Here is a 27,266-nt window from a genome sequence, read left to right as displayed (position 1 = left end):
CCATGCCACTGCACCCTAAACAGGGATGCAGCAAGGCTGTGCGTCCCCCCAGGCAGAGCATGGCAGTAACCAGCATGCGCATTGGATACGACATCTGGACCCGGCACAGTTGTCGTATCGTCCGAGCCTGGGAGGGTGCAGGTGCAGTGTGGTGGTGCAGTGGCCCTGGTGAGGCCCAGGCAGACAGGCAGTGGCAGGCATTAGAGGAGCACGCGGTGAAGATGAAGGAGAGGCTAGGGTGGGCAGTTGCTCCGGCGTCCACCTTGGGACCTCCTGCCGGCTCCCCACACCCCCAGGACCTCACTGCTGCCAGCCCAGGGCCCTCCGCACAAATGTCAGGGTGCCCTGGCCGCTGGCTCCGAGGCTCCCAGTCCCCACGGCCTATGTCTGTGGGCCAGGCCCCTGGAGCTGTGTGTACCTCCTACATGATGGCAGCCCAGCCCTCTGTCATCTGTCCGTCCTAATCTGGACTGTTGCCAAGCCCAGCCTGTCCATGCCTCCCAGCCACACACTGGCTCCCACCTCCTTTCACCTGCCCCCAGGCTCTCTGGCAGCCCCTTTGCCAGCAGTGGGTCTTGAGGCTGGCTGGAAAGTTCACGCCCCCCGAACACGACACAGGCAGAGAAATTGGCTGGCTCCATTTCCATCAGCTCATCCAGAAAGAGTGAGGCCTATGTGTCCTGAGGGCAACTGGGGCCTGGTGTCTGTCCCACCGGCCTCTGGCTTCCTGCTTCTGGCGCCTGGCACCTGGCCAGAGTGAGCAGGCCTTGCTTTGCTTACGTTAGGGATAGACCGTGCAAGGAGCAATGTGCCAAGGGGTCCAGCAGCATTGGCGCAGGGCAGGGCCCTTCTCCAGCTGCTCCAGGGGTTGTGAGGACTTAGGCTGAACCTGACCCCACTGCCTGGGGTACATGCCAACACCTGCCCTTGAACATGGTCTGAAAAATTGAGAAACGTTGTGCCTGTGATTTAGAAATTTGGGGTGAACGTGCCTGGGAGGGTGTTGAGCCCAATTTGCCCACAGCCCCCTGTGCTTGCAGTGAGGTCATGAGCTGTTTGTCCCTGGAAGGCCTGTGTGCAGGGGCGTGGTTGTCACAGGAAGCAGTGTTGGTGCTGGGACACCCCTACCCTTCGCGGCCCTTCAGAGGTCACCCTCAGAGGGCTTGCTTCCTTCCCTGAGGAGCATGTGCAGCATTAGTGGCATCAGTGCTTTCACGGAAGCGCTGTGTTCTGTGGTCTTTACTCAACTGTGTGTTTCTGACTCATCCTGATGCTGAGTTTAAGGCAGACAATTCTCACCATTCTGTGACCATCTCTTCCGTGAAGATGCTGCTAAGTGCTTATGTCATCACCAGTGTCCCAACCATTGTCTTCATGCACCTCTTTCCCAGTGGGAATAATGTCAGAAAAGCTCAGCTAGGGATGAGACAGGTTCTTCACATGCCACTTCGGGTGTCTTTGCCTCTCCTGCAAGTAGACACAGAATTGTCCCTATGCACTGGTGTGGGCACCCAGGTGTGTGTGCCAGGTGCAGGTTAGCACCTACCTGGAGGCCATCAGCCTTTGTCACCTCCTCCACAGATGCTCAGGGGCCACAGAAGACTGTCACCACCCATTCTGAGATGCTAGTCCCAGGGCAGGGGGAAGGTGGCGTGAGGAGCAACCTGACACACCTGACCTCAGAGGGGTCCTTGAGCTACAGCCGTGAAGGCCTGACGGAATGGCCCAGGCCCCTGGGTCCCCTGGTGGCTTCCACAGGTTCAGGATGACTTAGGCACTGTCCTCTGGGAGCCGCTGAGTCCAGATCCCATCGGTCAGGACTGGGGCCTGAAAATGAGTGTTTGTCCTGCATTTTTGGGCAGTGCTGGGCTGTTGTGCTCAGAGCACACGTGAGAGGCAGAGTCTAGCTCGTGATGGTCCTTGCTGGGCCTTCACGGACTGAACACGTGAGCCCAGATGTCGAAGATAGAGGCCTCCCAGCAGCCAGGAACAGAGTCTGGAACAGAGCCTTGGCTACTCCTAGGACCCCTGAGCAGCATCTGTCCAACAGCAGACTGGTGGGGAAGGCAACCAGGCCTCTGGTTCCACTGTAAACACACATGTCACATGTGTTTTCGCTAGAGAGCTGGAAGCTGCTGATGTAAAGGAAGATGGTCCAGGAGGGCAGACGGCAGGTGCTCCCTAGGGGTTGTGGGGCCAATGCATCTCAGGAGCAGCTGGAGGAACAGGGGGAGCTCAGGACATTGGCTTCCAGCACCTTCTGTCCCAACGAGGCACTAGGCGGGCATCACCGTGGGCGTCCAGAGTAGGGAGGGAGGCTGGCATGCTTGTCAGGGAGCACCCGCATGTCCCACCTGCACAGGGGTGCTGGAGTGCAGGCTGCACTCTGGGGGAGTGGAGTCTTTTAATGTAACCAGAGTATTTCATGATTTATGAATAAAGTGTGGAGAAATGACCCAAGAACTACATGTGTCCACAGGGGAGGTGTGGCAGGTGTAAGGAGGGGCAGTGAGCGATTCTGAGCAAAGGGACATTGTTACTCTGAAACAGGGAGTGTTGGAGAGGGAGGCATCCGCATCCTACACTGGCTCCACCTTTGGGGTTCAGAGGCTGGCGCGTGCCTGAAAGGCCCATGGGAGGGCTGGTGCAGACTTGCCCTGTTACCTCGAACCCGCTGAAGATCAGAGTGTTGCCTGGACAGGTGTCCCTCACGTGGGGGCTTGGACAGTATTTTGAGATGTGCTTCCTCCCTCAATTACCTTTTCTTCCCTGAAAATGGACTCTGGCGTCTCAGGGTGGCTCACAGTAGGCCAGAGGACAGACTTAGCTTGGGAGTCTTCCTCGTACTCTACAGAAGCCCCCCAAAATTTGGAGGCTCTACCAAGAAGGTAAAAGGGTGGGATCCCTGGGTGGCTTGTGGTTTAGAGTCTGCCTTCACCCCAGGGCGTGATCCTGGAGTCCCAGGATCGAGTCCCACATCGGGCTTCCTGCATGGAGCCTGCTTCTCCCTCTGCCTGTGTCTCTGCCTCTCTCGCTCTCGCTCTCTCTGTGTGTCTCTCATGAATAAATAAATAAAATATTAAAAAAAAAAAAGAAGGTAAAATCAGAGGAGATGTGCAACGGAGATGGATGTCAGGGAGCCGTGCATGTAGCTAGATGACAGGACCCCGTGTGCCCATGGAGTGAGGCCTTGGCGCCTCCTGGGCGGGGAGGAGAGAACCCGGAGAACAGGAGGAAGGCTCCCAGGAGCCCAGCGGCGGACAGTGGCCCCACACAGACGCCGAGGCCCAGGGCTGCGGGCTCTGCACACCAGCTGGTCCGCCTGCAGAAGTGGGCGGGGCCAGCTGGGGCGGCGCCCCCGGGGAGCCCAGTAGGGGGGCGTTCCCTTTCCAGGCTCGGCGGGGCCCACAGTCCTCCAGGTAACTGCGAGCTCCCCACGGAACCTTGACTTGACACGTGAAGGTGAGAGAAAGAAGTCAGATGTCAGGGAGAAAAGGCCAACACAAAAGCTGGTGGAGAATAGTCTGAAACAACAGTCTGGCGGTTGGCACATCAGCAAGATGTCTGGCCACACTCCCAGGTCCACCCACCTGTCCCTCAGTGCTCTGCCAAGGGGCTGCTGGGCCTCCATCCAGGAGCCCAGAACCCCACAGCCTCGGCCCCCAGCAGGCCTGCAGCCCAGCCGTGGTGAAGGGGCCTGGGGCTCGCTCAGCCACCTGTTGGATGCCTGCAGCTTGGCTGGGGACAGAGACCTGACCACCCTCCACACCGCTGTCCATTCTGCCGGATTTCCAGAAACTACCTGCAGCAGCCCCCGTCACAACGACATTTGCAGGCTGAACAGAGGACCGTTGACGCCCACTTTCAAGTTACTAGGTCCAGGCCTCTTCCACCGCTTTTCCAGAGTAACAAGGAAGGAACCAGCCATTCCTGCGAGGGGACACAAAATGGGAATGGCAGTGGGCAGAACATGAGTACCATTTCTGCACGTTTGGATGGCACATGTTCCTGCCACGTTTTGTCTTACCAGAAAAACTTGGCGTTGCTGTGTGTCGTCAGTGGCAGCACTAAAACAGACGGCTCCGTTTTTTATTTCTCCAGGGTGCGTTTAAACCAGTTGTCACCTTGTGTCTGCCCCTTACTAACTCTGTTACCACATCTGCCTAATGCTGCTTGTTCTTGATTGTCTTCTGTATGGCTTCTGCTCCAACATCCACAGTTGGACCAAATCCCAGAGAATTTAAAGCCCAGAGGGGGAGATGAGGCTGGGGTGCCACTCTGTGCCAGGCCGCTGGGGCTCCTACCTGCACTCCGTGGCAACCATGTGTATCCGTCAGTGGCCTAGTTTGAGGGACAGCATATGAACACTGTTGTCCCTGGACCCTCGCCTCTCCCACGTGATGCGCTTGGGCTTTGGTCCATGAACCTGCTGGCCATGGCCCCAAGTCCAACAGCTGGGCCCAGAAGCCATGTCCAGGTCCTTTCCTGCTCCTGCCCCTGCCCCACCACATCCTTCCACTGCAACAGTTTTAAAAATGTAAGTCGGTTAACCCAAAGGCACTGCCAGGGGCCACAGAGGGATCCTGGAGCTGCGACACACATGGTGACAGCTCTGGAGTCCACCTCGCAGGGGAACACACATGCTAGAGTCTATGCCAGAGTGACCAGCTGAAGACAAGTGGACATCTCTCCTTTCAGGAGGACTTCCCTCAGCCAATAGTTGTGGGAGCGGGAAATAGAAAACCAGCCAAGCCACAGCAGACATGACCACTGTTGCGCTAAACCACAGGGGAGAGTGTGCATGTGGCACCATACCAGCCTCAGGCAGCCTGGCCAGACAGACTCCCACCTGGGAGGGGTAGTTTTCGCCCTGCTGAGGGCACCCATGCATGGTGGGCATAACGTCCTCCTCTGCATCCTTGGCAGCCAGGCACTGGGAGGGAGGCAGAAGGCCCCCTGCAAGCCTGGAGGGCAGTCAGATGGAGGTACTCTGGAACACTGAGGGGGCTGACGTAGGGAGTGTTACATGTGGACATGCAGACCACTTGGGCACCCTGAGAATGGCCTCCGTAGAGAAGCCTGCAGGTCAGGGGATTGGGCTGGACCTGGAATGATGGACAGAATCTGTGGAGGGAACAGCTAGTGGGAGGTGCGGACTGGCCACTGTGACTGGGAGCCCAGAGGGCCTGCGTGGGAACCTCAGCATGGATGGGGAGCTTAAGGGAGGACTGTGTCCCCAGGGGGGCCTCATCCCATGGCTGGTGTCCCTATAGGAAGAGGGACATTTGGCTGGAGATGGGGACTTACAAAGAGAAGAACGTAGGTGTCAGAGAGAGGGTGATGCAGCCACAAGCCAGGGGACCCAGAGAGGTGCCGGCAGCCCCCACCCCATTCCCCCTCCCGGCCTGCGGAGCTGGAAGAAGCAGGAAGGGACCTCCCCCACAGCTCCATCTCACACCTCTGCCTCCAGACCTGGTGTGCACTAGATCTCTGTTGTTCTAAGCTGCCTGTCTCGTGCTGCTTTGTTACCGCGGCCCCAGGACACTGACACACGCTTCCTGTGCCCGCTCTGGACTGAGGGTTTGCTTCCCCTTCCGCCCTGCTTCATGGTGGCTGCAGGACGACCAGGGACAGCCCTTGGGCCAGTCACCTGCAGGCTCAGCTGGGAGCCCCGAAGGTCTGCATGCAGGGCTTTGAGGTCAGGCACAGCCCTAGGAGGCGGAGGGGCTTGGGGTGAGGGGGGGGCCCTGGTGGGTGTGTGTGTGGGGGGGCCTTGAGTGGGTGGGACCTGGGTGGGCGGGGCCTCGGGCTGGGGTGGGCCCTGGTGTGTGGACGGGTCCAGGTCCCAGTCTGTGGGCGGGGCCTCCGGGGCGGGACCTCAGGAGGTGGGTCCTAAGTGTGTGGGCGGGTCCAGGTCCCAGTCTGTGGGCGGGGCCTCAGGTGGGGCAGGCCCCAGGTGTGTGGGCGGGGCCTCCGGGGGGGCGGGCTTGGAGAAAACAAAGGGACCCCAGGTCCCGGCAGCCGGTGGGCTTGGGCCTCCTTGGGGCCCCTCCACGTGCCGGCCCTTCTGACCCGAGCCCAAGCCTGAAGGTTCGCGCGACTCGACCTGCCTGGCACCCCTGGGGCACGTGGGCGCTGCGGCCCCTTTCCCGCCGGTGAGCGCACCTGCTCTGGGACCAGGTTGTCAGCGCGCCAGTCCCTGGAGCCCTGGGGCCTGGATGCTTCTGCTGCTGTATCCCCTCAGCCAGGTGCCCGAAGGGGAGTCGTGCCCAATGACGGAACCTAAGGACCTGCGAGCATACGTGCGTGTGGGGACAGGTGATAGAGGTGGGGGATGGGGGTAGAGATGTGAACACACACAGGTAGGTGGAAAGACGGGTGAGCCCCGGCTCGCGGCCTCCTGGAGCCTGGGGGACCACCGTCCAAGCGCGCAGCGTGCTCCCACCGGGACTCGGCGCTGGCCTGGACTCGGACAGACAACACTACTTTTGGGAACCGGCATTAGAAATTCTCACATTTCTCATTTTATAATGGGGGTTGGGGTGTAGGTAGTTGGGGGGGTGCTGAGGCATGGATGTGGATACGAACCCTCCCGGTGGTGAAGGCACTGGGTCTCCATCCCCGCCGAAGCCCGCCTGGTGCTGCGCTGCAACGGGCTGAGAATGGGCAAGTGGCTGGGCTGGGAAAAGGGGCTGTGGCTTCCCTGCAAAACTATGATTCCTGCCCTACAGGGCAGTCCCTTGTAGAATATATTAACCATTTGGGTTTAAAAATAAAAAATCAGGGGCAGCCCGGGTGGCTCAGTGGTTTAGCACCACCTTCAGCCCAGGGCCTGATTCCGGAGGCCCAGGATCGAGACCCACCTCAGGCTCCCTGCATGGAGCCTGCTTCTCCCTCTGCCTGTGTCTCTGCCTCTCTCTCTCTTTTTGTGTCTCTCATGAATAAATAAATAAAATCTAAAAAATAAAATAATAAAAAATCATTAGGGGCACCTGGCTGGCTCAGTGGGTTAAGTGTTGGATTCTTGATCTTGGCTCACGTGTTGGACTCTTGATTTTGGCTCCGGTCATGATCTCAGAGTGGCGAGATGGATCTGCTCCCTCTGCTCCTTCCTCCACGTATGTGCTCCTCTCTCTCAAATGAAATATTTCTAAAAACCAAAATAAAAATCATTAAACACTGATTAGAAGCCAAGACTTCGCAAGGCTGTGCAGAGTAGGGGCAGGAGGTGGAGGTGGGAACCAAGCCCAGCACTCACTCAGCTGTTGCAGTGACGATGAAGGACTAAAGCATCCTATTTCACAATTGTACAGTGCATTTAAAAAGGCGCATCTATTTCCCTCGATGGCGGGATGCTGCGAGCACCTCTGGAAATCCCCAGGAGTCCTCTAACGAACTGTAGTGATCTCTGCCCTTGGCTGGTACCACACAAGGGAGTTTCATTTTGTTTTATGACATTTGTGGTAAGAGGTGAGGGGAAAAAACTGTTGCCAAATAGCAGCACTTGAGAGCATCCTATTTCCACTAAGCTTCAGCAATGCCGGACATTTTCTCCTACTGCATTAGTGTGCGAGTGAGTGTCTACTGCACTACGGTGTTCAACCACTGGCGGCTCTAATTCTGACCCCTGCCCAGGTTTGCATCCATCTAGATTTGAGGTCAGGGCCCCCAGCTCTCTCCAACACACTCTCATTGTCTCTCACTTGCCATGGCTGCAGCCATTGCCTGCCATACATGGGAAGGTGGAGGCACCTGTTCATCTCACCAGCTGAGTCTGATTCTGGAGCTGGCTCAGCTCCTCGTCCCTCAGCCTCAGGCTCCCAGACCACTGTCAGCAGGGGCTGGCAGGATGGGGGAGCACAGGCCTGGCCACCAGCCCTGCTGGGTCCAGGGACTCCAGTGACCGCCTCCTCCAGATACGCTGTGGAAGGAATGACAGAGCAGATGGGTTCGTTTGAGGTCCCCTGGCAAATGAGCCTGCATCCCCAGCTGGTTTGTGCAGAAACCTTTTGCATGGGAGGCTTGGTGGGGGTTAGGCAGGTGGTGTTAACCTTGATACTGTGCTGTGGCCGTGGGACCACTTTAAATCAGAGAAAGGGAGAGGACGCTGGGCTCTGCATAGTGTAGTCCCAGGTGCCTGGGGAAGCTGATGCAGGGCGCCCCACCCCTGCCCACAACCCCGCCTGGCCTCCCCTACACCCGCTCCAGCTCTGCTCCCTGGCCTTCCTCCACCACCCACCCTTTGTGGTTTCACTGAGACACCGGTGAGGTCTGGGTAGCAAGTGAGAATTTCCTTTAAACATTGCTTTGGTGTCTCCTTAAGAGGTTGAGCACTGGCTGACACTGCGGCGTCTCTCGTAGCCAACTGGAGTGGCCCCTGAAATGGCTTTGTTCTCATTGTCTTCCTTTGTTTCCAGTTCTGTTCCATCTGGACTTCTTTTCCTGCGTCCCCAGCAGAGCAGATCCCAGCTCTTCTAGCCAACACTGACACCCACACACCTCCTCTCCCTCGCCCTGGGTGTCCCAGCCCCCCCAACCCCACTCCGACAGGCTCCAGGCCGCAAAGGACGCATTAATTAGACTAGATGGTTGTGGCTGCCGTGGGGAGTCCTCTTTCCTAGAAGGATACCAAAGAGCAAGAAGAGCCACACCGATGAAGGACGGCAGCGACAGCAGAGAGAACCACAGACACACCTCGTTGCCCAGAGGCAGGTGGGGGGCACTCTGCCTTGGCCAGCTGCCAGCCCACAGGGATGCACCTGCTGGGGCCAAGTCGCTCATTCCTTGGAAGAAGCCAGAAATCTGGAACTCTATAGAGGATCCTATGAGCTGTGAATGTTGGCAACACTCATTGCTTTTATTTTTCCTTCTTAATCTTGGAGAGGGAAACCATCCGTTTGCAGCTTTCATACTAAGAGACGTTTTCTGGAGTTTTAAACTTAAGGTTTCATTCTAGATATTTATACAGAAAATGCCAGACAAAAGAAAGAGTGTTTATAAATTTCACTGTTAAAAAAAAAAAAACTATATAAAGTGAGATGGGGGAAAAAAAAGTGAGATGGGAAAACACTCCCAAGATCTCCTGGTCTCTGGTGTGACCAAAGCACGGTTGCCAGAGGACGACAGGGCAGAGTAGGGCTGCAGGGGTCCTCAGAGGCCAGAGCATGCAGGGCCCGGCAAGCAAAGGTGGAGGCTGAAGCAGCACTGAGATGGCTCAGATGGCCCCACCAAGGGTGGGCATGACTGCAGGTGCATGCTCCACTCATCACGTTTGTCTGCTGGATGTAAATGCTAGTGCACCCTCTCTCCACGGAGGACAAACATCGCCCTACACTTTCTCCCCCTGAAAAGTGGCTACTACCCCAAATTCGGTGCTTACCATCCTCTCTGGCCTTGTCCTTTTTGTTTTCTTTGAGACGTATGGTGTGCATGTGTGCCCTGAGTGTTCGTTCTCTGTTGTACCCTCATTCGTGTACGGTGCTGCTTAGTATCCTATTGGGGGACACACATCAGTTTCCTCTCTTGCTGCAGCACGCTGGAACTGTTTTGGCTTTTTGTTGGTGTAAACCCTGGTGCTGAGCATGACCCCCAGACACACCCTAGAAGTGGCTTGGGTATGGGAATACTCAACCTAATAAAATAATGCCAAATTATTTTCAAAAGTGATGACATCCATCCGGTTACATCCCCACTAGCTGTGGGTAAGGGATGTGGTTGTTCCACAGCCTCTCCAATACTTGCTGTTGTCAGACTCCTTTAGGGTCCTTTGCACATCAAATGGGTATAAATCAATTTCTGCTTGCAGCCTTCATTTGCATTTCCCTGATCATTAGTGAGACTACGAATCAATTCATATGTATATATATTGGCCAATTTAGGATACCGACTCTGCCAATCTGTAAGTATAGCAGATCCTTCCATTTACTTAATATTTTAGTTTTCAGAGACTTCTGTGAAGAGGTCTGGTATATGTTTTTCATCAGCTTTATGCCTAGGTATTTTGCATTTTCGATCCATTGCTAAATGGCACTTTAAAAAGCTTTCTATTGCAGGGATCCCTGGGTGGCTCAGCAGTTTAGTGCCTGCCTTTGGCCTGGAGCATGATCCTGGAGTCCCCAGATCAAGTCCCACATTGGGCTCCCTGCATGGAGCCTGCTTCTCCCTCTGCCTGTGTCTCCGCCTCTCCCCCTCATAAATAAATAAAATCTTAAAAAAAAAAAAAAAGCTTTCTATTGCAGTACAACGTGCCTACATAAAGGTGCAAATATCCTAAGTTTGCAGCTTAATGAATTTTCACTGAACACATCTTATTTAATCTACCTCTCAGAAGTACAACCTGATCAGCATCCAAAGACCTCCCGTGTTCTCCTCCATTCATTTCCACTCATAAACAACCACAGGTGACCTGGCTTTGAGTTGCTTGCTTGGTATTTTGTAATAATGTATTCACACAAAATGTAGTCTTTTGAGTCAGGCGACTTTTGCTCAAAGCAGTGTGAGGACGTTGATCAGAGTGTCATCTGTGGTCATAGGCGTTCCTTCCAAGTGTGCCTACATCCCAGCTTTTCCTTCTATGCAGGGGCATCAGCAGGTGCCACTGGGCCATTACACAGAGTGCTCTGGGAAGCACTCCAGAAGATGTCTTTGGTAGACGTATGCACTTAATTCTCTTGGATATATTCTTGGAATGCAATTGCTGGATCACAGAGCACCTGTATGCTTGACTTTGTTAGAAAATGCCAGTCAGTTCTTCAGAGAGATTCTAACATTTTACTCCTAGCAGCAGGGTAGGACAGTTCCAGTTGTACTACATTTTTATCAACAGTTTTTATTATTAACCCCTTGGTTTTTGGTACTGTGGCTTTAACTTGCCTTTTCCTGATTGCTAAGGAACTTGGGAACATTTGCATATGCTTCTTAGCCATTCAGATGTCTTCTTTAGTATAGTTAACATAGTTCAAGGGTTTTGTTTTTTTTCTTTTGACAATTTTACCATAGTTCAAAATTTTTTGGACAATTTTAACAGAGTTCTTTATGTTTAATTTATTGATTTTTAGTTGTTCTTTTATATTCTGGATATGAGTTTTTATTAGATTTTTCTACTGTGAATATGTTTCCTAGTCTATGGATGTCTTTTTTTTTTTTAATTTATTTATGATAGTCACAGAGAGAGACAGAGAGAGGCAGAGACATAGGCAGAGGGAGAAGCAGGCTCTATGCACCGGGAGCCCGATGTGGGATTTGATCCTAGGTCTCCAGGATCACACCCTGGGCCAAAGGCAGGCGCCAAACTGCTGCGCCACCCAGGGATCCCTATGGATGTCTTTTAAATTTGCTTTTGATGAGCAAGAATTTTAGCTTTTGATAAAATCCAGTTTATACATCTTTTTCTTTGTGGTTAGTATCATTTGTCCTATTTTAAAAATCCTTGTCTGGGATCCCTGGGTGGCGCAGTGGTTTGGCACCTGCCTCTGGCACAGGGCATGATCCTGGAAACCCGGAATCGACTCCCACATTGGGCTCCCTGCATGGGGCCTGCTTCTCCCTCTGCCTGCGTCTCTGTCTCTCTCTCTCTGTGCTTCTCATGAATAAATAAATAAAATCTTTTAAAAAAAAATCCTTGCCTATTCCAAGGTCCTGTTTTCTTCTGGAAAATTGAAATTTAGCTTTCAGAAATTATTATTATTATTATTATTATTTAAGATTTATTTATTTATTTATTTATTTATTTATTCATTCATTCATTAGAAACACGGGGTGGGGGGCAGAGACACAGGCAGAGGGAGAAGCAGGCTCCATGCAGGGAGCCCAATTAATTGTGTTAATGTGGCATCCAGATCTGGTAGTGCAAATCTTTCAACAGTAGTGTTCTTCAAGATTGTCTTGATATTACAAGGTATTGGCATTGAATATAAATTTTGAAATCAGATTGTTATTGGAAAATCTGAAAATACGTAGAGATTAAACAACATATTTGTAATAACACATGGATGAAGAAATCTCAAGAGAAATTTAAAGGTATTTTGAACTAGATGAAAATGAAACCACAATCTACCTCATTCGTGGCACACAGTGAAAGCAGTGCTTAGAGGGAAACTGATAGCAGTGAGTGCACAGAGTCGAGAAGAAGAAAGATTTAAAACCAGTCACCTAAGTAAGCTCCCATTTTGGGAAACTGGAAAAGAAGAGCAAATTAAATTGGAAGTAAGCAGAAGAAAGTAAATAAAGAAAACTAGAGTAGGGATCCCTGGGTGGCGCAGCGGTTTGGCGCCTGCCTTTGGCCCAGGGCGCGATCCTGGAGACCCGGGATCGAATCCCACATCGGGCTCCCGGTGCATGGAGCCTGCTTCTCCGCTCCGCCTGTGTCTCTGCCTCTCTCTCTCTCTGTGACTATCATAAATAAATAAAAAAAATTAAAAAAAAAAAAAACAAAAAAAAAAAGAAAACTAGAGTAGATGTCAATACAGTTGAAAACAGGACATTAATAGAGAAAATCAATGAAACCAAAAGCTGTTTCTTTGAAAATATCAATAAAATCATAAGCCCCTAGCAGAGCTAAGAAAAAAAAAGAGAAGACACAAAGTACTAATAATATAAAAAATGAAAGAAGGGACATCACTACAGATCCCATGGACATTAAAAGGATAAGAAAGGAATATTATGAACAACTCCTTGCCCACAGATGTGATAACCCAGACGAAATGAACTAATTCCTTAAAAGACACTGTAGTGTAAGTGCATGATATTAAGCTTTTTTTCTCTTTTTTAAAATTTAAAATCAATTTAATTGACATATTGTGTATTTTTGGTTTCAGAGGTAGAGGTCAGTGATTCATCCATCTTAAATAACACCCGGTGCTCATCACACCACGTGCCCTCCTTCATGTCCATTATGCAGTTACCTCCTCATGATGCAGTTACCTCTATCCATTCATCTGATATTAAGCTTCTGGTTGCTGAGGCATCCATTTCACAAGACATCTTGAATAAACATATTGCCACCTGTATGACACAGCTACTAGCCAACACCTCCCCCAAAAAACAAAAGACAGATAAGGGGGGGGGTGCCTGGGTTAAGCATCTGGCTTTGGCTCAGGTCATGATCCCAGGGTCCTGAGTTCGAGTCCTGAAATGTTGGGCTCCCTGCTCATGAGGGAGTCTGCTTCTCCCTCTCCCTCTGCCCCCCACTCCCTGCTCATGCTAGCTCTCTCTCTTTCTTGCTCATAAATAAGGTCTTAAAAAAATAACAAGGCAAGAATGTTTTCTGTCAGCTCTCCTTTTGAACATCATACTGGAAGTCCTAGCTAATGCAAAAAAGACAGAAGAAGGAGGAGGAGGAGGAGGAGAAAGAGAAGAAGAAAAGAAAAAAATGTAAAGATTTGTAAGAAAGAAATAAAACTATCTTTGTTTGCAGATGACATGACTGTCTATGTAGCAAAAACAAAAGAGTTGCCAAGAAACTCTGGAATTAATAGGCAATTATAACAAGGTTCCAGGATATAAGGTTAGTATATAAAAGTCACTCACTTATATGCCAGCAACAAACAAGTAGAGATTGAAATAAAAAAAAAATAATACCACTTACATTAGTACCCCCAAAATGAAATACTTAGGTATAAACATAATAAAATATGTATAAAATCTACATGAGAAAAACTATAAAACTCTGATGAAAGATACAAAGAACTATAAATAAGTGGAGATAATCCATGTTCATGAATCAAAAGCCTCACCCATAATGTCAGGATGTCAGTTCTTCCCAACTTTATCAATAGATTCAGTGCAATCCCAATAAAAATTCCAGCAAGTTTTTGTGTAGGTATTGGCAAACTGATTCTAACATTTATATGTAGAGGTAAAAGACTTAGAATAGCCAATACAATGTTGAAGGAGAAGAACAAAGTTTGCGGACTGACACTATCATCTTCAAGACCTACTGTAAAGCTACAGTAATGAGGACTGTGTCGTATTAGGAGAAGAACAGAAAAATAGATCAATGGGACAGAATAGAGAGGCCAGAAATAGACCCAAATAAATACATATATAGCAAATAAGCATAAATGAAAGGATGCTTCGCAGCGTATGTCATTAGGAAAATTGCAAAATAAAACAACCATGAGATTCCACTACACACCTGTTAGAACGGCCAAAATCCCACACTGACACCACCAATGCTGATAAGGATGAAGAGCAACAGGAACTCTCTTTCATTGCCGATGGGAATGCAAAGGATACAGCCACTTTGGAAGACAGTTTCACGGTCATCAACAAAACTAAACATGTTCTTACCATAAGACCCAGCAGGGATCCCTGGGTGGCGCAGCGGTTTGGCGCCTGCCTTTGGCCCAGGGCGCGATCCTGGAGACCCGGGATCGAATCCCACGTCGGGCTCCCGGTGCATGGAGCCTGCTTCTCCCTCTGCCTATGTCTCTGCCTCTCTCTCTTTGTGTGTGACTATCATAAATAAAGAAAAATTAAAAAAAAAAAAGACCCAGCAATCATGCTCCTTGATATTCACCCAAATGAGTTGAAAACATGTCCAAACAATAACCCCACATACATGTTTGCAGCAGCTTTGTTCATAGTTGCCAAACCCTGGAAGCAACTAAGATGTCCTTCGGTAGATGAATGTATAAATAGATTGTGGTACATCCAGACGATTGAATATTATTTAATGCTAAGAATAAATAGGCTATCAAGCAGTGAAAAGACCAGAGGAAACTTGCTTATTCCTAAGTGAAAGAAACCAATCTGAAAGGCTATGTACTCAATGGTTCCAAGTATATAACGTTCTGGAAAAGCCAAAACTGTAGACAGTGAATAGGTCAGTAGTTGACAAGAGTAATGGGGAGGGAGAATGAAGAAGTGGAATACGAGCTTTGTGCAGTGGCAGTATCATAGCCAAGGGGGTTTATCCGAGGCGCTATTATTGCTAAATGAAGAAGTGGAATACAGAAGCTTTTTAGGGCAGGACCAGTGTGATTCTATACATGTCATTATACACTTGTCAGAACTATAGAACATACAGCACCACAAGCAGCACCCAGTGTAAACCATGGACTTTGGGTGATTATGCTGTATCAATGTAGGTTCGCTGATTGTAGCAAATGTACTGGTCTGGTGCAGTTTGGATAGTGATGGACGCTGTGTGTAGGTGCAGGGCAGAGGGTATATGAGAACTTTCTGTACTTTTTGCTCAGCAGGCAGGACACCACAACAGAAGGCCATGAGCACTCAGAGGCCCTGCACCCCACTGCAGACCACTTGGACTTAATTTGGCCTGGTGATCAGCACACACATTCATCCCCCATGCGCTTGCAACCTTCTCCAGGGTTGGGTCACAGAGACACCCCACCTGTGTGAGCCGGCAGTAGCAGTGTGTTGAAAAGGAGTCTCACTCAGAGTCCGTTAATCCAGTGCCTCTAGGTTCTCATCAACCCAAAAGCAGGTTGCAAACTGAGACATTTTAAGCAGGGGGTAGCATGATCATCCATTTTTAAAATATCACTCTGGCTGCTGACTAGATAAGAGATCTGAGTGGGAGGACATTGGAGGAAGGAACAAGAGGAGTTATTTTGTAGTCTTCAGTGAGCAGGACAGTAGTGGGGATAGAGGGTGGCAGAGGATATGGGAAGGAGAAGAAGAAACCAAGATATTTCAGATTGGTGACTGGTTTTAGTTCCTGAGAGCGCATGAGGACTGGGATGAACGGAGGAGCTGGCTTGGTGGAAGAGTCATGAGTCCACCCATGAGCATTGTCTCTAATGACATTGTCAGGATTAGTCATATTGAACAGTTACCTTACTGAGAAGCCATGCTCCTCCAGCCTCCCATCAATGGCTTATGAGGGTGTCCACTTATTTTCGGTTTCTTAAAATATTTTATTATTTGAGATAGAGTGGAAGGGAGCGAGAGAGAAAGAGAGAGAGAGCACCAGCTAGGAGTGAGGGGTAGAGGGAGAGGGAGAAGCAGACTCTGCACTGAGCAGGGAGCTCCCCGACTCCCAACATGGGACTCAATCCCAGGATTCTTGGATCATGACCTGAGCCCAAGGCAGAGGCTTCACCAACAGAGCCACCCAGGTGCCATGAAACCAAAAATTTAAATGGTTTTCTCCAAAGGAATCTGTGTTCTAGCTATAGGACTGAAAAACCTGGTTTGGAGAAAGATTAGGTACATGTTATGCTAGAGGTTTTAGGGACTGTAGGGACAAAGAACACTCTCAATAGCCTACTGAGGTCTCTCTGGTGTCCGGCCTGGGTGCCACTGCCAGAAACACTTGCCCAAAGCTGTCCTGTAACCAGGCCTCCTGCCCCAGCTGCCCATACCTGCTTCTTTCATGTCCTGGCCCAACACCTTGGATTTGGGCTCTAGGGTCTGACCCCTGCTCTTCCCTGCCCCTGTGGATCCTCAGTGTCTTCTGGTAAAGGTCTCTGTAGCAAAACTTGCATTCCAGAAGCTGGCATCTAAAGTAACCCCTTATGTTTAAGAAATCTGTTCTTGTTAACTATTGGCAGGAGGTAAGTGCCACCATCCTCCACTTCCGGGGAAGCCTGAGAGTCACTACCGCCAGAAGTCAGAGAACTGGGGAAGCCGACCCATTCTTAGGCTTCTGTATCCTATTTTGACTCTAGAACTGCAATTCCATTCTGGTCTCTGAGGCACAGTTTGCACATTGCTGACTAGGCCAGGACAAGGTGGGCAGCCCTGCTTGTTTCCTGCATATCGCCTCTGAGCCCAGATTGTATGTGAACCTGCCTGTCCCTTTACAGCAACCCTCTATCTGTTCATCTGTACCGTATCAGGTCTCAGAGTTGGGTAAGGAATGCAGGAATTCAAAACTATTGAAACTGTGGTTTGTCTTCCTCTCAAGGAACTCTACTTCTATCAGTTTCTCAGCTATAGGAATCGGAGTATCAGAGAGGCTGAGGTTATGTATCCAAGGCCATTTGACTGCCCTTCGTGTCAGCTTCATTGTGGCAGGTGAGCTGCAAGGCCGGTCTCTGAATCTGTGAGATAAGTTGATGGGTAGCAGAGAAATAAATGGCCAAAGGCATTTTGTTGTATATAAAGTCACGCTTCCCAAAACTGCCGTGGGCTCTGGTCCTGCTTTCCCTTCCTGTGAGGAAGGAAATGGGGGTATTTCCACCTCCCATTGTAGGATTCCATACAAAATAATCTTGTTGCCATTTTAGCCAGGGCGGTGTGGGCTCACAGAAGGAGCCCTTCAGAAGAATTGTGGATGTAAATGGGACAGACTGAGGGGAATCTTCCACTGCAGAAGCCGGAGAGCACCACAGGAGAAGAGCTAAGAACAGGGTCTGAACAGTAAACAGGCTGGTGAAGTCAACTTGAGTGATTCAGATGCCGAGGTGGAGAAATTTGTCAGATCTGAGGCGTACTTTCCAAAGGATGGTGGCTTCAGCTGCACACAATCATGCAGATCTTTTGAAGTGTGAGAAAATGCTTGGAGGGTCCTGGACTGGACCTTTTCCCAAGAGGAGGACTTTGAATTTGACCAGAAATTTTTTTTTTTTGAAGATTTTATTTATTTGGGGAAAAGCGAGAGAGCAAGCACAAGCAGGGGGAGAGAGAGAAGCCGACCCCCGTTGAGCAGGGATCTCTCCCTCCTGCCCCTCACTGCCCCCCACCCCCAGCCTTGACGAGGACTTGATCCCAGGAGCTGGGATCATGACCCAAGCAGAAGGCAGATGCTTCACCCGATGGAGCCACCCAGGGTCCCTGACCAGAATTTTTTTTTTAAAGATTTTATTTATTTATTTATGAGAGACACAGAGAGAAAGAGAGGCAGAAACACAGGCAGAGGGGAGAAGCAGGCTCCATGCAGGGAGCCCAATGTGGGACTCGATCCTGGAACTCCAGGATCATGCCCTGGGCCGAAGGCAGGCACTAAATCGCTGAGCCACCCAGGGATGCCCCGCACGACCAGAAATTTTCAAAGTGAATCATGAATCATGACATAAGGAAGAGTAAGGATGTCTACATGTGTCTAGGTGGGGTGGGGGCTGCAGAATGTCTCTTGTCAATGGGGCTCGGAAGCAGTGGCCTTTCCAGAGAGGTCAAGGGATTTATCTTGAGGTCAAGCAAGCACTGATTTACTGATATTTCATCATACCCACAAATAAGCAAGAGAAAGTTTTCTAAAAATGCCTGTCTATTTTACCAAAAGAGAAAATGTCACCTGTCCACATTAGGAACATTCTCCTACATAACTTCCACAAGCATGTCCCCATCCCTGTCTTCCCACCTCTTGACATCACCATGATGTGACCCAAGAAGGTGGGAAACAGGAAATAGCTAGAGACAGGACTAGTATCATCAAGAGGGTACCAAAGGCAAGTCAGATATTTAACAATACTTAGGATGTTAATTTTCAAGGGATTAGAACACATTCTCTTTTTAAAGGACAGTTTAATGGGGTGGGGTAGGGGTAAGGATTTGTATCACCCCAAGACTCAACAGGGCAGGCACACAGAGGAAGAGGGATCTTTAGGGAGATGCCGACTTTTCCCAGGAAGGACCTAATCACCTTGTTCTAATAGACTCAGAACAGTACCGTGGACGATGATACAGGGCTGGACGCCGGCCATGGAGATGGGGATGGGTTAACACCAAACAAAAGCATCGCTGAGTCAGGGTCCTGAGCCCGTGCCACAGATGCGGAGTGGATATTGGCGGGTCAGGTGGATGCATGCACTGACAAACTCATTACAAGGATGCATCTTCTGCATTCCAGTCTAGAGACTTCAAGGCAGGGCAGTGGCCGAAAATACTTGGATCTTCAACCAAAAATTTTTACAAATTCTGCTAACTTTTAATACAGAAATATTTGACCATAGAGAGGCAAAAAATAAAAGCCCCAACCAACTTTTTGCCCCTTTTCCCAAGTAAACTAGAGCCTCTGGAGCTGTGTCACTGCTGTGGCCACTCTTGCGACTTTGGCATATTTCACTGCAGTGATTCTTGTGCAGGCATCACTTAGAATATTAGAGTAGTTCTCCCGTGTGAATGTTTTTGGACCAGTAGAATCTTGAGCTTGTGGGGAGAGGTTTAAGGTCCTGTATTCTAACCCTGTGTCTTCCAGAGCCCCCAGCTTTTAAGGAGACAGGCTTGCTGCCCTGTGCACTTGGATCTAAGGGCTGGGGGTGGGGCTTCCAGCTGCTGCCTGGGGGGTGAATATTCAGAATAAAGTAAAAAATCAAGAGATGCTATGCGAGGAGAATGGGCTGGGACACAGGACCACTAGGACAACATGGGGGGTGCCGGTTCAGTCACCCCAGGGGCCTACCAAGGGGCCAAGAGCAGTATAAGCCACACCTGCAGAGAAGTAAGGTCATTCTGCAGGCAGGACTGTGAGGGATTTGGCCTCTCCCCTGTGACCCCCATCACCTGTTTCTTTGGTGCCCATTCTGTGCTAATCTGCACAAAGAAGGTGCAGAAATCTGCTGTCTTCATGAAACCGATGCTGAGTCCAGTGTTCACAGCAGAAGTGGCCCGTGGGCAGAGAAGCAGGAGTGGACACCACCATCCTGGGGTGTAAGGGGATCACAGCCACCCCCACGGTGGACAGAGGCCTTTGCTCTGCTCCTTACTGCACACAGCCCAGCAGCCCTGAACTTTGGACTCCAGCCCGCCCTCTGCTGCGTCCCTAGCCTGGGGGATGGGGGGGGGGGTATGAGGTAAGCAATGCTGCCCTGGCTCTGCAGGTGGTAGGTGGGCTCCCCGAGGACCAGTCTCCAGGGTTCAGGGTCCACCAGGCCCAGTCAGCAGTGGGGAGCAAACAGGCTGCCTGACCTCCGTCCTAAGCACCCCACCGGGAGGTGGGGAATCAGGTGTAGGCTGGGTGTAGGCATGAAGACCACCGGCCCTGGAGGGACAGGAGGGCACTGGGCGGTCGGGGCCTGCTATGCTGTGTGCACACACTCATGCACATGGGCAAATATTCTCCCTGCACAGACCCAGCCTGCCTTTCTGTTCCACAAGGACACCTGCACACATGTGCATGTACACTTCTCCACGTGTGCACACAGCTGCCTTTCTTCCTCTGTGTGCGTACAGCCACACATGCACGCGGCTGGCCTCTACCCATGCGTGCACACCCCTCCGCCCCTCTCCTCCTAGGGCGTGCACGCCTGCATGTGCACACCCACAAATCCGCTCGTGCACATGCACACACCTGGCCTCCTCTCTCCCTTGCGCACAGCTGCACAGACACTCGGCCCCGCACTCCAGCTCTGCACACCTCCGGCCCTTCTGTGAGTGCGCGCGCAGCGGCACGTGCACACGTGCGGCTCCTCTCCAGGTGTGCGCCCACCTCGGCCCCTCTCCAAGCGCGCGCGCACCACGGCCTCGCGGCGCCAGGCTTTGCGTCCCGTCCCCGCCCAGCGCGCACGCGCGCACGCACCGCACCCGCGCCCAGCCCATCCCCCTCAGAGCGCGCGGGCCTGCCCGGCGGGAGGAGGAGGAGGGCGGCGAAGGCGCGAAAAGGCGCGCAGGCGCGCTGCGGGAGCCGGCCCGCCGCACACGTCACGTCGCCGCGCCGCGCACGTCACGCCGCCCGACGCCCGCTCGCAGGGTGAGCCCCGCGCGCCGGCGCCTCGCAGGGCTGGGACCCCGGGGCCGAGCGCGCCGCCGGGACCCCGCCCGTGCCCGCGCGCCGGAGCCAGCCAGGTGCGGCGGGCCGGGGCCCCGGGGGGCGCGGACGCGCGGGCGCTCGCCCCGGTGCCGCCGCCGTCCCGCCGCGTGTGCGCCGCGGGCCCCTGGTCCCCCGTGTCCGCGCGGCCCTGGGGGCTCACGGCTGCCTGGCCCGGCGGGGTCGCGGGCGGGTCGGGGGCCGGGGCGCGGCGGGGGCGGCTGCGGGGGGTCCCGCGGGGCCGCGGCGCTCGGGCCGGCGGGGGCCGGGGCGGGGGGCCGGGGTCGGCCGGGGTCGGCCGGGGTCGGCCGGGGCGCGGGGCCCGGCGCGGCGCGGGGTGGGGGCGGCGCTGACCCGACTGCCGGTTCCGGCGCGGGAGGCGCGCGCGGCGGCGGCGGCGGCGGCGGCGGCGGCGGAGGCCGGTGACAGGCCCGCGGGCCGGAAGCCCACCTGTCACGGTGGCCCGGGGGCGGGGGGCGGCCGGGCTTTGTGTGGGCCGGGAGGAGGCTGTACCTGCGGCCGGCGGCGCGGGCGGCCCCTGCCCCCAGGGCGGGCCGCGGGGCTAGCGGCGCTGGGGAGCGCTGATAGTTTATTTACCGGGTTTTCGTTCTTACTCATTTCTTGTCTTTCCGTTTTTCTTACCAGAAAAATCAGTTTTCTTCTCTGGGGGGTGAACATCCATAGCATCGATTTCACGGATCTGGTAACATGGCAAAAGATGTAAGTACGTGCGATGCGTGCTGTGGACACGTTCTTTGCTTTCCTTGCCTGCTCGCTGTGCAGGCCCTTGGAGCGCATGGAGGAGTCTGGGGGTGCTGGGGGGTGCCCGCAGAGGCCTGGGAGTGCCCTAGGGGTGCTGGGGGTGCCTGGGGGTTCCCGGAGGGGCCTGGGGGTGCCTGGAGGTGCTGGGGGGTGACAGGGTTGCCCAGAGGGGCCGGGGTGCCCAAGGGGTACCTGGAGGGGCTGGGGTGCGGGGGGGGGGGGGGGGGGTGCGCTGGGAGGGGCTGAGGAGCTCCGGGGGTGCCCTGAGGCCCTGCGGTGCCCAGGGGGGCTCGGGATGCCCGGAGGGGCTGGGTGCCTGGGGGGTGCCTCAGGGGTCCGCTGCATCCTGGAGGCCCTTCAGTGGCACCAGTGGCTCCTGGAGCCCTCTGGGCTGTGTTAACCTCTGGTTTTGAATATTTGTGTGGGGCTGCGGCTGGTCATGCACGCATGTTCCCTGAGCACCTGTTTATGGGGAGTTTGGCCACGTTTCTTTTGCTTCAGAAAAGTGAAATTTGGTGACTATTGAAATGTGAAAAATTCTACTTTAGCTTTTTCCATATTTGTCATGAAACTGTGGAATACGTCAAATAATTTTTTTTAAGCTTGTACCAAGAAACAGGCATTTAGGTCCCACACAGCCTATTTGGGGGGTGGTGCGGTTCTTTGCCGCACTCTGTGATGTCGGCTGGCCTAGGGTGGTCCTGCCCTGTAGGGCTTCTCAGAAAGCCCTGTTATCTGAGGAAGCGGCTGTTCAGTATTTGTTGCAGAGAGTTGGAGACGGAGCCCAGAGGACCTGTATCTCCCTGAAACCCAAGATGCGCTACAAGTGTGTCTCCTCTCTGTGGGACCCAGCAATGTGTGTTAAGCCATCATTTCAAACATTTTACCATTTTTCAGAAAGCTTCATTGAAGGCATGCCCCGTGCCCAGCCACTGTTGGGCATGCACTGCTGTTAGGCTCCTGCCCTCCAGCTCTGGGTTTAATTGGCAGAGAGCATGTGAATATGTACATGTACCCTGTGTGCTCTGGTTTGACTTAAAGTCATAATCTGTACACAAGGTGAGGTTGAGGTTATCACCTCTGGTCATGTTTGTTGATGACTGTGCCCTGGTCTCTGGTGTTTATTCCCCAAAGATGCCCGACTGGTGGTGTATGCTCAGTAACATGAAGTAGGCGTCTCAGCGGGAGCCTCTGTTGGCCAGGTGCTCTGGGCTGTGTGCTCCGGGGAGGCCCATTTATTTTCTTCCTTAATGGACTATGGAGGCCTCTTGGAGCCTGTGGTGGTATCTGCTGTCTCCTCCAATGGTCACTTCTACAGAGGCCACCTCTGCAAAGTGCACAGTGTCCCTGCAGCTAGGTTGGGGCGTTTGTTGCAGTGTGGAAAGTGACACACTGGAGGGTGGGGTAGCTCAGGCCAAGAAACGGTGTGAGAAGAAGCAGAGTGAAGTGCCTCCCTGTCCTGAGAGCTGTGGACGGCAGGTATGGCTGGAACCAGGGTTCACCAGGGCTGGTGGGTTGGGTTGGAATGGGGAGTGTGGTCCACGGGAAGGCATTCGGCCTTCTCTCTGGCTGCCTTGTTTTTTTTAAGTAGGGGTATGATATCTGAGTTTGGAAAGAAGATTGGCAGCCAGTGTCAGAGGGGAAGCAGCAGTAGTTAATTTAGACAGTGGCTCTGCAGTTTGAGCTAAGTGGAAGGTCAAAGCCCATAAGCAGAGGTGGGAGGTGAGCCCTGTGAGCTGAGGGGGGTGGGCTGGAAGGCTGGAGGGGGCTGCAGTTAGGTTTTGGGGGGTGGGGTCACAGTGAAGGAAGACAAATGTAGAAGACAGAAAGGGGTCAGCCAGGCAGATTTTGGTCAAGAGGATACGGGGAAAATGGTGTGGTAGCTTCCTACCTCCAGCGGAGGTCCAGGGACATCACCCACAGGCTGGGGTCGCTAGATGGCTTGAGTGTGTTGACTGGGAGTGATGGGGTAGTGGGTGTGAGCAGGCCTTAAAGGGCAGGAGTCGGCCCTTGAGGGAGGGGGCTGCCAGCTAGAGAGGGCCTAGGGAGGGCAGCAGGCCTGGGGTGGCAATGGCCATGCTGACCTGTGAGCTGGGGGGCCACGCTGTGGCGCTGGGCAGGCATCTGGGCATGCAGACCACTGCTGCAGGCTGATCCCCTGAACTGTGTCTGGTGGAGGGGCCTGATGTCATTTTCTGGGAAGATCTGTATCTTTTTGCTCATCCTGTTGGAGGCATGTCTCAGTACAGAATTGACATGAGCAAGGCCCGCTGGTTTCTGTGTGTGGTGCATCTGCCTTAGTTCTCAGCACATTGGACAAGGTGGAAATTCCTGCGTCGAAGCTGACCTCCTTGTTTTGTTCATACGTCCATCTTGTCCATCCTTTGCTATTTGCCAAGTGCCCAGGCCTGGCAGACAGTGAGCTGTGCCATTCGGGTGCTCTCATAAAGCTTGCAGTGGCTGGTGATGACAAATGAATTGGGGTGCTGGGGCATGGGGAGAGTGAGGGGTTGGGGGGTGCCAGGAACAAGGAGGAAGGGGCAATAGTGCTGGAGCAGGAGGGGAGTGAGGGGCAGAGGGGCTGACGGGGGCTGGGGGCTTGGGAGGGCCAGGGGTCGAGGGGTAGAGGGTGGATGGAGGAATGGGTACACTCTGAGGGCAGGTGGGGTGGTGGGCTGGGGGTGGAGGCCCCTGGGGAAGCAATGCTGTTGTCACTGAAATGGGTGATGGTGAGAGCATGGATCTGGAGCCTAGCTGCTTTGGCACTGACTGTACCATGTGTCTTCTGTTTCTAGAGAACAAATAAATATTTCTGTATGTTTTAAAAGGGTATCTAGACAAAACACTGTCATTTTTTGGCTAAAAAAACCCTTGCATCTTCTAACAACATGTAAAAATAAGCCCGATTCCTCGGTGATGAATCGCTAGTATTTCATTTTGCAAGTGCGTCTCCTGACCTGGAAGTGTGCGTGACTGGTGGGCAGGTCCCTGTGTGCCCTCCGGCTTCCCTGGCTTGACTCTGGCCCGACCAAGGGCTGTGTGGCCTGAGGCAGTGTGTCAGGATGGAGACCCACTCTTGCCTGTGTCCTGGAAGCTGGCTGGGAGGCAAGGGCTGAGTGGGTCTTTGACGTTTATTTACTGGGATTATGTTGGTTGTATGCTGGCGTTGAAAAATTCAAATGGTACAAATCCAAAGTCTAAGTATTCATACTTGGGTGGAGGAGAGAAAGCTCAAATGGTACAAAGCACAGTGTGGAAGTGACCAGGATCCTCCACTCTGTCACTCCCAGAAGTGACCATGAGTAATAGTTTTGGGGTTTACTTCCAGAATTTAATCTAAGAATATTGTAGGTACTGGGCTCTGGGACAGGAGTCCCCTGGCTGTAGAGACTGGTCACCTCGTGAGAGTGGTCCTCCTGCAGTCCTGGACAGCCTTGGGGGCAACACCCAGGGGTCAGTGCAGCCAGCAGAGTACTGCCTTGGGGTCTCCCACCAGGGCCCGCATGGGACCCCCTGGTGGCACGTAGGCTGCCCCTCTGGGCTCAGCCCCGAAGCGTGGGGTCTTCCTTAGATGGTCATTGTGGGCAGTGATGTGGCTTTTATGCAGAGTCTTGACTGGGCAAGGTACATGGTGACATTTCACTTGCGACTCTGGGACACCGTGGGTCTTGGTTTCCACAGCCATGGACCTGTCCCTCCGTCCTGGGGTCTCATCACCCTGGGAAGTGAAAAATGTAGATTATGTACTGATTCATGAAGGTAGGTATCTGAATTTTGTTTTGTGCCAACCAAGGTTCCCATGGCTATAGATCACAGTTGGGGAGGTTCAGCAGCCTGAGAAGACAGTTACATTTTCAGCCCTGAGAAAGGCTCTAGATGTAAATATCAACTTTAGGGAAGATAGAGAAATTGTTGTTTAAACATGCTCATTTGAGAAGTTGCCATTGTGTGCAGTAGGAAGGGGAAAACATCTGATGTGATTGTGTGCCTGTGTGTGAGCTGTGTGCATTGCTATGTGTGTACGTGTGGTGTGCACGTCTGTGTGTGAGCTGTGTGTGCACATGTAGCGTGCGTGCACATGTGTGTGCCCATGTGCGAGCTGTGTGTGCCTATGTGGTGTGTGTGTGTGTTGTGGTCCCACAGGGGTTTGTGTCCTTCCTCAAGGTCACAGGCAGAGCCCGAGTCCCTCGTGAGCACCAGAGGGGAGACTGTGTTCTTGTCTTTTTCCAGTGCTGTGAAGGTTTGTGAAGAACAGGGAGGTGCCCACTTGGTCTGTAAACTTACAGAGGTGCTTTTGAGAGGGATGCCGGTATGTGCAGTGGCCCTTCCAGCATGGCCCCACCCCTGCAACTTGCAGGGGTGGGAGCCCGAGCACTGAGGGCAGTGCAGTGGCAGCTCCTGGTGAAGGAGGTGGTGTGTAAGTCCCTCTGCAGAGTGTGTGGCCTCCATTTTGAAAGCTGGTCTGTGACTTCACTTGGGGTTCTGTTAGTTTATGGAAAATTCTCTTAAGTAGTGTTATGTGAGAGCCGAAGACCAAGGAATAATGCATTCCATGTAAGTTTTGGAGGGATGATATAATGAGGCCTGCTTTAATACTGCTAGGAGACTAATGAGCTTATCTAAAAATACACATACTGAGTATGAGTTTTCAGACCCAGACCTCCATGGTGAAATGAGGGTGGGAGAAATAAACGTGGTAAAGTAATAACGTGGTTTCCTTCAGTTTGGATGCAGTGAGTTGTGGGGTCCGGTGCTCCTTCAGGAAGCAGTGACATCATGTCGGACAGGAGAGGGGAGTATGTGGGGTGCATGCAGGTTATGAAACGAGGAGGGCCATGGTGGCATGCTTGCTTTTACATAGGCTTCTCATGTTTCAGAATTCATGGCTTTCTGTGTGGAATGGCATTGGAAAAACTCTGGGATGGGATTATAAGCAGAAAGCTACAGCTCCATAAGAAGTTTTGCTGTGGAGCATCTTGCTGTAAAACAAGTGTTGTATGAATGAATACCTTGCACAAAACTCAAAAGATAAAATGGGGGATCCCTGGGTGGCTCAGCGGTTTGGCGCCTGCCTTTGGCCCAGGGTGTGATTCTGGAGTCCCGGGATTGAGTCCCACGTCGGGCTCCCGGCATGGAGCCTGCTTCTCCCTCTGCTTGTGTCTCTGCCTCTCTCTCTCTCTCTCTCTCTCTCTCTCTCTCATAAATAAATAAAATCTTTAAAAAAAAATAAAAGGGATGTCTTTATCACATTATCAGTTCTGTGCTCTTGTTTTGTCTCAGAGCCGTTTGGAAATGGGCCTGTGGTATTTGTGTGCGGCCTGGCTGGCGGTGGACTCCTTGATGCTTTCCACACAGAGCCTCCTTCCTTCCTCCCTCCCTTCCTCCCTTCTCTCCTTTCCTTCTTAAGATTTTTATTTATTTGACAGAGCAGGTATAAGCAGGGGGAGGGACAGAGAGAGAGGGAGAAGCAGTCGCTCCACTGAGCAGGGAGCCTGAAGCAGGACTCGATTCCAGGACCCTGAGATTATGACCTTAGCTGAAGGCAGATGCTCAATCGATGGAGCCCCCCAGGCACCCTGAGCCACCTTTCTAAAAACCTCTTCTCTTTACTGGTTGAAACCTAAATGTAGAGCAATAAGGAAATTCTCATTCAGAATTGATACCTGGCTTCTCCTGCGTTCAACTTCGTATTGTCTGTTGGAGGGACGGGGTTTGCAGGGAAGAGTGGGGGGGGGTGCGGTCTGAGATGGTGTAGGGCCACCCAGCAGGTGCTTGCCGAGCGGGCATCATTTCAGCTATGGGGTGTCTGTGCTGGCCAAATTAGAGGTGGGACCCCCTGGGCACCTGCTGA

At 52.5% G+C, this 27,266-nt stretch overlaps 1 protein-coding gene across 2 annotated transcripts in view; it reads left to right on the top strand.

Annotated features, from left to right (window-relative positions):
- The first annotated feature begins 20,558 nt into the window (after positions 1-20,558).
- TFDP1 (transcription factor Dp-1) overlaps positions 20,559-27,266 on the top strand; it is a 43,012-nt gene continuing 36,304 nt past the window's right edge. The window contains exons 1-2 of one of the 2 annotated variants that reach the window (XM_041731309.1): positions 20,559-20,596; positions 21,299-21,373. In XM_041731309.1, the coding sequence (XP_041587243.1) occupies positions 21,362-21,373 (12 nt within the window). In that variant the 5' untranslated portion in view covers positions 20,559-20,596; positions 21,299-21,361. Of the gene's footprint in view, positions 20,692-21,298; positions 21,374-27,266 lie in introns of both variants that reach the window. The other variant, XM_041731308.1, reaches the window with a different exon arrangement.

The sequence above is a fragment of the Vulpes lagopus genome, chromosome 16 (genome assembly GCF_018345385.1).
Source record: "Vulpes lagopus strain Blue_001 chromosome 16, ASM1834538v1, whole genome shotgun sequence".
In the NCBI taxonomy this organism is placed as follows: Eukaryota; Metazoa; Chordata; class Mammalia; order Carnivora; family Canidae; genus Vulpes; species Vulpes lagopus.
The sequence above is the reverse complement of the archived record's forward strand: the minus strand, read 5'-3'. Positions and strand labels throughout refer to the sequence as shown.